We start from the raw sequence: 10,040 nt of genomic DNA, 5'->3' as shown, positions 1-10,040 counted from the left end.
AGCATGATATTATAGCGTTAAGTATTTTAAAAAATAAACGATTCTAGGCTATAGCTGCAAGCTAATCTACTGCTTCCTAGATATTTAAGAGTGAAACATCAGTGGCTTTTATTCTATGTGATATTCATATCTGGTAAATCCGAGACAGATTTATAAAAGGTTATCACCCTGTTCAAAACGGAGTTCACAAAAGCATAACCATTTTGTGACTCAAATCGATTGTCGACTCTATCGATATAATACTTTGAACTCTGAATGGCTTTATTGCGTGGGTTTATTTAGGCTATAAAATCCCATTTACACGAATCTATTTAATCGCAACATTTTGCTAACAAAGGGTCACTGAAATAACTATTTTGTGACCAATATCGATTACTAACATCGATACAATCGATTACGACATTTTTCTAACAAAGGGTCATTGAAACAACTATTTTGTGACCAATATCGATTACTGACATCGACTAATCGATTATTGATTAAAACACTATCACTGCGGATGCATTAACGGTGGTATCAGCAGATCCCAGTGCGCGGCGGCGTGCAGGAAGTATTTACGACACGCCGCGCAGAATCGACGCTTGTACTGCTCCGGAGAAACCACTGTAGGCTGGCCGGAGCCGAGGTTCTTCTTTACTAAGTGTTCCAGTTTCTTGTCCCATGTGAATGTGCGGATGTAATCTGACAGTGGATTGAAAAAAGATATTTTAGAATAGGCTTCATACAGACAACGTATAGTAGGGCCGATCAGAGCGAATTTTAAATGACCAAAGACATAACTATGAATGATGCGGTGCAAGCGCACAGAACAAATTAGGTAAAAAGTTTTTTCGAGAGCTTATCTGGAGCAGGGATGTTATGGATATGATATTTCGGATATGGATACGGATATGGATATAGGAATAAAATTATATCGGTTTCGGATACGGTTACGGATATGTAATTATTTCGGATTATCCGGTAGTTTCGGATAGTTTCGGTTACGGATATTAGATTAAAGTAAAATAAAAAAGAATATATTATGTAATACAGTAGGGCGACGAATACTAACTATCGTTCGTCGTCATCGCCGATTATTAATTATCGATGAACTAATTGGGGGACATAGGTGTTAGGAAAACCTCTGTGTTTTAATTTGATATGAAGTTTTAGTGAAGTAGTGGCACCTCCTCTCCGTGAAAGTTTTTATCACACTGTTTAAATTTAACGTGAACAAAAAAAAAAAAAAAGTTAAATTACTTTGGACGCATATTGTCCTTATAAATGAATTTAGTACGTAACACAAAACTTTTCCTTCACTGTACTAAACATATTATCCGTAACTTATCCGAAACTATTATAACGGATACGGTTACGGTTACGGATATATTTTTATTTCGGATATCCGATAGTTTCGGTTACGGTTACGGAGCTCCATAACATCTCTGATCTGGAGTACTAAACTTTCTTATATAACATTGACAAATAGTAATCGGAGGTTATGTCGATTATTTATATAGGATTTGTGAATTAAAATAACGATTTTTGACAGTGCTATACCATGATTAAGACGCTTACCGATCTGCTGATTTAGCAAAACTGTTAAAATAACTTAATTTCAATATAATACATCATTATCTCGTGAAGTATCTCCGTACTGACCGATAATGCCGAGCACGAGCGTGGTGCCGTCGATGCCGAGCAGCAGCGAGTAGTCCATGACGCCCAGCGCCGCCAGGAACGCCGTGTCGCGCTCCACGCAGGCCCACAGCACGCCGCCCGTGTGCGACGCCACGTACAGCTGCTGCGACCAGCGCACTGCACACACACACGTGACACCAGCGGGAATATACCAATCGGATTTTTTGTATACATGCACGGTAAAGTGATCCCATTGCACCTGATGGTAAGTGGAGTGAGGTCCAATAGAATGTCGAATGACGAGAGATGATTACCCCTCGGTAGGCGATACAATTATGCGTGCCTGTTGGAACCAGATATATATACACAGGCTGATCTTGGAACGGAACACACTTACGTGGGCCAATATGGCAGGTTTTAACACCTTGTGTACGGTGGTCGCTACTCGCTATTAAGGTGGATAAAAAATATATCCTACCGCTAAAATTATGACATACAAGTTGATTTTCAAAAATCAGTATAAATATGTAACAGTAATTATACATCGAATACAAAATTTTATTTAACTTTTCTTCTGATAATGCAACCATAACAAAAGTGACCACTACAATCCCATAAAAATGCGTCCATGATGGTCTCAAATGAGCAATAAATAGTCAGTATAGTGCTTACAGTTGAGCAGGTTCTCGTCCATGAGCACGGCGCGGGGCTGCGTGTCGGCGGCGAGGCGGTGGCGCGAGGAGCCCTTGAGGTCGAAGCGCGTGGCGCGCGGGCGGCCGTACCAGATGTTCTCCATCACGAGCACGCCGTTGCAATACAATAAATAGTCAGTATAGTGCTTACAGTTGAGCAGGTTCTCGTCCATGAGCACGGCGCGGGGCTGCGTGTCGGCGGCGAGGCGGTGGCGCGAGGAGCCCTTGAGGTCGAAGCGCGTGGCGCGCGGGCGGCCGTACCAGATGTTCTCCATCACGAGCACGCCGTTGCCGGCGCCGCCCACGCTGTACACGCCCACGATGCGCGCTGACAACAGGAAAATAGATTTGCTATCGAACTACTGCGCAAAACTTCCAAAAGTATATTGCTTACACAATGCAAGTGCTTTAGGAAATCATTATTTCAGATTTTTGAGAATCCACGTGAATTTTTCTGATTGTAGTTTATGTTCGGTGGCACAGTTATAGTTATTGTTCATAAAAGATTAGTTACATAAAACAGAAATATCAGATTGACAATTTTAGAGATAACCTTTTACAAGTTTTTTTAAATACGATCGACCTCTGCCGCATTATAAAAGAGACTAACCCAACAAACTGGGGAGGTTGTTCTGCCTGCAGTTATTAACGTAGTTGAAGTAGTGCGGTGCGAAGTCCAGGAACTGCTGCCACTCAGGCTTCGTCATCTCCTTCAGCACGTACCTGTCGTCTGAGGAAGAGAATTTCGTGATAATATGGTAGCATATTTCTAAAAGTAACCGTAGTTGTAGATTGCTGAGTAACCATGGTCGCAATTTAATCAATGCCGTCAAGTTATCTGCGACCGCAGTGCAAACATAGATACAGTAACTAAGACGCAGCACGACCATGGTTGCAAACTTAACTTTGATGCAATGCGACCATGGTCGCATTTTGCTATATGCGGAGCTTGATAATAGTTGCAAAACAACTGCGATCGCAATAAATTAGACAGATTTTTATATTAATTTGACAAGCAAATGAATACAAATGTGTACCTATTTAGTTACAAAAATGTATGAAGTTACCTTTCGTCTTGCAGAAGGTAGATCCTGATTTGCCTCCCTTAGCAGCCCAGGGTACGCAGTGTGCCAGCGACCTGATAAACGCCTCTTCAATATCACATAAGGTTTCTGCAAACAAACAATTTTTTATTGATTATAATTTATCAGTTATTGTAATTATTTATAAAATAAAAAAGTATACTGAACACAGCCAATGTTAAGGTATAATATGAGATCTTGTAAAAGGACCTTTTTTCTCTTTGCACCAAATAAACTAACACAATAAAAGATATTAAAACAAATCCCAGTGTATAGTACTGACTCTGGTCGCAACGACAGCGCGGCAAGTCATGCATGTCGTGTGACTCCAACGTGTCGTGTGCGTGAGAGTCTCGCGTGTCGCGAGTCTCGCGCGAGTCCCGCCCGATGCCGCCGAGGATCGCGTGCCGCAGAGCCGCGAACTGAGTCGCCGCGTACACGCGACAAACTAGACCGTCCTAATGAGATCACACACAATATTATGATACATACAGATACATAGACATTCAGAGAAACAAAAAGAGAGAGAGATATCTTATCAGATAGAATCGCAGTATATACATTGTTATTATGGCTTGATTGAAAACCAATAGTTTTGCTACTGTATTTCATACAGTCTAATGGCCCAGATCACCAGGTTATCATATCAGATAAAATAATACAAACCTTCAATAACACTTCTACATGGTCGTTTGACTTCGATTTCGACTTGTCGTTCTCAGACTTCTCCTTGCCTGTGTTGTTAGAATTCTCGCCGTCTTCTTGCTCTATTTGTGTGCTGGTAAAAAAGAAGCATAAAATTTAGCAGATATTGACAAAATCATAATAATTTATTTAACTAAAAAAGATAATAAAGAAGAAGATGACTAGCGCGCCGATACGCGAGTGAGGATCACGGATCCGATCTCGCCGCCCTGCACCACCGCCGGCTCCAGCACGCTAGAGACTACGATCCCCGTCTGACCTGTGTCGTGCGAGTGCGAGCGCGCGCCGGTACGCGAGGGAGGCGAGCGTGGCCGCGATCACGGACCCGATCTCGCCGCCCTGCACCACCGCCGGCACCAGCCCGCTAGAGACTATGACCCCCGTCTGACCTGTGTCGTGCGAGTGCGAGCGCGCGCCGGTACGCGAGGGAGGCGAGCGTGGCCGCGATCACGGACCCGATCTCGCCGCCCTGCACCACCGCCGGCACCAGCCCGCTAGAGACTATGACCCCCGTCTGACCTGTGTCGTGCGAGGTGCGAGCGCGCGCCGGTACGCGAGGGAGGCGAGCGTGGCCGCGATCACGGACCCGATCTCGCCGCCCTGCACCACCGCCGGCACCAGCCCGCTAGAGACTATGACCCCCGTCTGACCTGTGTCGTGCGAGTGCGAGCGCGCGCCGGTACGCGAGGGAGGCGAGCGTGGCCGCGATCACGGACCCGATCTCGCCGCCCTGCACCACCGCCGGCACCAGCCCGCTAGAGACTATGACCCCCGTCTGACCTGTGTCGTGCGAGTGCGAGCGCGCGCCGGTACGCGAGGGAGGCGAGCGTGGCCGCGATCACGGACCCGATCTCGCCGCCCTGCACCACCGCCGGCACCAGCCCGCTAGAGACTATGACCCCCGTCTGACCTGTGTCGTGCGAGTGCGAGCGCGCGCCGGTACGCGAGGGAGGCGAGCGTGGCCGCGATCACGGACCCGATCTCGCCGCCCTGCACCACCGCCGGCACCAGCCCGCTAGAGACTATGACCCCCGTCTGACCTGTGTCGTGCGAGTGCGAGCGCGCGCCGGTACGCGAGGGAGGCGAGCGTGGCCGCGATCACGGACCCGATCTCGCCGCCCTGCACCACCACCGGCACCAGACCCGACGAAATTATCATGCCCGCCTGCAATATAACACATACACTTAACCGTACTCGTAAGGGCGGGACCAAATTTCTGAGATTTGTTAACCAATTTGTATAATTGTTTCTTTTTTTTATTTAGTAGGGGCAATTCGGGTGATGGTCCCAAGACAAAAAAAAACGTATTTTTGGTTCATTCATTTTTAGCAGTTTTAAATAATAAATGAATATTGTTTCTCTTATAGTTCAACAACCTATGCTATAACATGATCTGAAAGAAATAACATTAGTAATCTTATCTACCTGATGCGAAGGCTGGTTATTGGATAACAACTGCGACAATATTTGCCTGACTGTTTTCTTGTCGCCTCTTTCTTCATCTTCTTCGACTCCTGGTGACATTTTCATAAAAAAGGGGGTAATTATTTGGATAAATATAATTTAAATCTATAAGTGGAACAGTTATAAAGTAAACTAAAATATTGCTTTAAATTTTAGGTAATGCAAGATTTATTCGGTAAAGAATTACTTCATCCTCATAGAAAAAAATAATATTCGAGATGTTATCTAATATGTATAGACTATACAGTTTTACTTTGCAGTTACGAAATACATGGATTTAAATGCGGTTTCTAAACATAACTTAATACAGTCTAATTTAACGCAAAATAAAACTTATTATGGTAAACATAAAACACCAATGTCCACAAAAATATAATAACAGCTATTAAATGTGCGAATTATTAAATGGTGTATCTAATTTCAATTAGAGTGTTTAGGAATAGTTACAATGCATTCGTTTTTAATGGGGTATTCCACTATGCTTTTTTCACATGGACACGGCAAAGTGAACCCAGTGAACCCGATGGTAGGTGGAGTGGGGTTCAGATAATGTCGGCTGACGAGAGATGATTACCCCCCGCTAGTCGATATAATTATGCTGACCTCTTTGAAACCGGATATACACAAGCTGATCCCTGAACGCACCACACCTACATGAGCCACTAAGGCGGATTTTACACATCGTGGACGGTGATCGCGAACCGGGCAGATACAAATAACCCACTAAATACCAAAAATGTACTAATAGTAATAAAAATAGTAATAAAAGTAATCTCAATACCACATAAGTTATAATTGATCAACCATACCTAGGCCTCTATAGCAGATTTTACACCTTTTGTATGGTGGTCGCTATCTGGGTGAATACACATATTCTACCAACAGTTGATTTAATCTCTATTTCTTTCTATTTAAGCCGGTGGTTTTCATAATTTGCTGGTGTTTACAAATAGTAGAGGTCACCTAACATTACGCGACCCACTTGCTTGTTTGTGGATGTTTTTATATATCAAAAAAATATATATTAAAAAAAAAACAAATGAAATACCCCATCATTGTTATGTTGTGAATAATATTACCTGCTTGTTCCCTTTCCAGTTCTTTACTGGAGGTATCTGTGGCGAACACATAAGTCGTTCCTAAAACATTAACCGCAGTGTTACAACCTAACCTAACCCTTACTCATCGGGTCATCAGTGTTTTGTCTCTTTCACTCATACGTCATATCACCTTTTATATTCCAACAGGGCTAGTACAGTTACATATATCATATTCAGAACAGATTCTTATACAAAATAGCCACATGTTACAACGTACATGCTTAAGATATTTTTAAACCAAGGACTCGATATTTATGAATCCTAAGTCCTAACCTCACTATCCACAGGCCAATTATCTCTTTCACTCTAGAATACAGGCACAATTCATCCATACAAAAATAAAAATCGTGCGTCATAGCCAAATAAATCTTTTATACTTCACAAACAATAAATGTAAGAAAGAACAAAACATTGATTGGTACAAACACATAAAACTATGAGTAAGAGGTAGGTACTTAATGTGCAATTAAAAATGAACATGCTCACAATTGTTAGCTTGTGTTAACTTACGGGGATGAATCGATTATCATTCCATTTATATCGATATCAATTTTTATTCGTTGAATTATTATTCAATATAGTTTAATCAATTTTCATATAATAGTAATAACAAAACGATAAAATCGATACATTTTTAATCAAATATAACTTACGCAGAAACTAAACTAAATAAATCGATTAGAAAAATCATCGATACACCCCCATTGTTAAATATTGTATCATGCTTGACTTATTAACATGGAATAACAAATACTACAGCACTACTTACCGACTCCTTCATTACCGTTCTCGCCGGAGGAATCTTCTATATCGGATTTGTCATCAACTGCAATATAAGAAAATGTAATATTATGCACGTAGAAGCACATAATAGTCAAATACTGCATGGAATTCCTGTAAAAAAACCTGATTTCCCTCCCGCCTCCTGGTTCCTGATTTTCCCAAAGCAGCTAAACACAGGGTTACTATTTATTAGGATTTGTTTCATTTTTATATATTTTAGTCAGGTTATAATTTGTTTCATGATTGATTAAATTAAATAAAGTTGTAGTGATTTTCAATCACTCACTCAGACTACGATAGTCTCCAGTTACCTACCTGTAGTCTCCGGTTGAGACTTGATCTTGGGCGGTGGACATGACCACTTGTCTTGAGCGTCTCGCAGCATCTTCTCTCCGGCTATGATGTTGTCAGACACTGTCCATAGACTTCGTACCACAGCTGCAAGATATTCAAATATGTTTATGGACAATAAATATGGTATAAAAGACTATTATATTACACTCTTAAATAATTAAACACAATACTTTGATTTTCTACTCTGGATTCACCTTAGAATACTACACTTGCAGCGACCATGGTCGCAAAGTGATTATTTCCATATGTAACCATGGTGGCAATTTAAAAATCATAACAAAATAAACCTGCCTGAAACTAACCATGTTTATCATGTAACCATGATCGAAAAATCACCTGGTAAAGTGGTGTGTTCCTGGAGACTGGCGGATGTGAGCGCTAGATGGATCTGCTCTGTGTGCTGTTTGAATGCCGCGTACTCCTTCTCGGCCTCACCCTCTGTCACACCACTGAATGTCTCGTGACCTGGTGGATACCATACTCGGGTTAAAAGTATGGATTTATATTTTATACATGGTGTAATCGAATGATTTGAGAAATCGAATAATTTTATTTGTTTTTTTTTTTGTTTTCATAACCATAATTTTTATACCATATTCAGAGAAGGTATAAATTATTGTATCACGTGTAATAGTCAGGTTTCAACAAAAGATATGCTAAAAGAAAGTTTTAATTGTTTAGATGTTTTTTTTTTATTTTTTAAATAAGTTCTAGAATGCTTTAATCATAAAAATAAGCACAATTTAAATTTTAGGTGGGTTTGCTGACATGCAGGAGCACGCATATAGGTTGGCTGGTCTTTACGATATTCTCTTTTTGTGAATTCAGCTTACCTTTAAGCATCAGCTCATTGAGTTGGTTTATGAGTGTGTCGCGCATTTGTTTCACGTCATATTTAGTCGATATAACATCGGGCGGTAGTTCTATTTCATATGTTTGTATTTTGCTAGTCCTGAAATAAAGTAAATACGATTGTGAATTTTTTCAGATATTGTCGTAAGATGTTGATTTAGTCAGCATATTATGACCTGTTTCAGCGGAGTTGTATCGATTGGAAGTAAGTACGGCATGTAGGTACCTGAACCAGGCGGTGGTGTGCGCTTTAACGAAGGCGTGCGCATGCGCGTGCAGCGGGTGGTCGCAGCCGGCGCGGCGGTAGCGCGCGCCCGACACGCGCGTGCGCACGTACTGCGCGAGCGACACGAGGCGCGCGCGCGCCGACAGCCCGCGCGCGCGCGCCGCCGCGCCGCACGACTCGCAGCGCGTCCACACCGACACCTGCGGGGCGGCAACAGATTCAGCCGTAACTCATTATGACACAAATTATACACGGTGTCCCGTAAATAATACACCTCATTATCAAAATAAATTTGTTTCTTATTATTGAAAACCTCGAGGTGATTAAAACAAACTAAGATTAAAACATAAAAAGAAATCATGTAATTTTTTTTTAATGGTGCTCCTAAAAATATTGTTATTTCTTAAATTTGTTTTTGTTCAATATTTCCAAATAAACTACTTCTAGTTTCTGACATTTTAAAAATCTTGAAAGTTTACAACCTTTGGAGTTTGGACCTAAGACCTTGAATTGATATTTTAATAAGAGTAAAATTTTTCCTATCAATATCAATAAAATAAATGTACTTATATATTAAAAAAAACGCACTATATACCTGATTACTTTGATCATCTCTCGGCTTGTCGAGGTTGCTGTGTCCAACCGTGTTGCACGTGATCGTAAGACACACGTCGCCGTAAACGAACCTGTGAGGAACATAACACTGTATCCAAATACACACAACGCCCGAATACCATCATCCATGACTTCCTTCGAACATACCACTAGTTTTGACCACACAAAGGTTGAACAAATCGATTAACTAGTCGATGACTTGAGCTTCTCACGTCTAACCTAAATACCCGCCCCGCACCCAAACTCAGTCCCCTATACTGTCATGCTAAGCAGGAAACCTTATTTCGAGATACTCGCAATTTTGTAAATAGTCTTATAGTTTTGTATGTAAAAATGAGATAGATACACTCTTTTAAGGTTTTTTTGAACAAGTTTTAAACGAGATACCCTTATTTAGGTGAGTTCATTGAATGAGTATTTCTTTAAGCTATCTGACGACATAAAAATCTAAGTTTTGATTTTTTTGTACCGCTTTTGCCCTTAGTACGGCAGTATACCTTTACACTCTTTCATGCATTAAGCTGAGTAATCAATTCATGATTTTGT

General features: G+C 41.4%; 1 protein-coding gene across 4 annotated transcripts in view; it reads right to left on the bottom strand.

Moving 5' to 3' along the window:
• Positions 1-96: 96 nt before the first annotated feature.
• LOC115453914 (putative 1-phosphatidylinositol 3-phosphate 5-kinase) overlaps positions 97-10,040 on the bottom strand; it is a 29,705-nt gene continuing 19,761 nt past the window's right edge. For 2 of the 4 annotated variants that reach the window (XM_037438929.1, XM_037438930.1), the window contains exons 18-33: positions 9,475-9,565; positions 8,880-9,079; positions 8,635-8,753; positions 8,138-8,266; positions 7,763-7,885; positions 7,434-7,490; positions 6,644-6,703; positions 5,526-5,614; positions 5,140-5,264; positions 4,061-4,172; positions 3,678-3,852; positions 3,380-3,484; positions 2,923-3,042; positions 2,293-2,640; positions 1,642-1,797; positions 97-681 (exon numbers count right to left, since the gene is read on the bottom strand). In XM_037438929.1, the coding sequence (XP_037294826.1) occupies positions 491-681; positions 1,642-1,797; positions 2,293-2,640; positions 2,923-3,042; positions 3,380-3,484; positions 3,678-3,852; positions 4,061-4,172; positions 5,140-5,264; positions 5,526-5,614; positions 6,644-6,703; positions 7,434-7,490; positions 7,763-7,885; positions 8,138-8,266; positions 8,635-8,753; positions 8,880-9,079; positions 9,475-9,565 (2,200 nt within the window). In that variant the 3' untranslated portion in view covers positions 97-490. The remainder of the gene's footprint in view (positions 682-1,641; positions 1,798-2,292; positions 2,641-2,922; positions 3,043-3,379; positions 3,485-3,677; positions 3,853-4,060; positions 4,173-5,139; positions 5,265-5,525; positions 5,615-6,643; positions 6,704-7,433; positions 7,491-7,762; positions 7,886-8,137; positions 8,267-8,634; positions 8,754-8,879; positions 9,080-9,474; positions 9,566-10,040) is intronic. The other 2 variants (XM_037438932.1, XM_037438931.1) reach the window with 2 other exon arrangements.

This window comes from Manduca sexta, chromosome 15, assembly GCF_014839805.1.
Source record: "Manduca sexta isolate Smith_Timp_Sample1 chromosome 15, JHU_Msex_v1.0, whole genome shotgun sequence".
In the NCBI taxonomy this organism is placed as follows: Eukaryota; Metazoa; Arthropoda; class Insecta; order Lepidoptera; family Sphingidae; genus Manduca; species Manduca sexta.
Note: the sequence above shows the minus strand (reverse complement) of the source record. Positions and strands in the feature narration are given on the sequence as shown.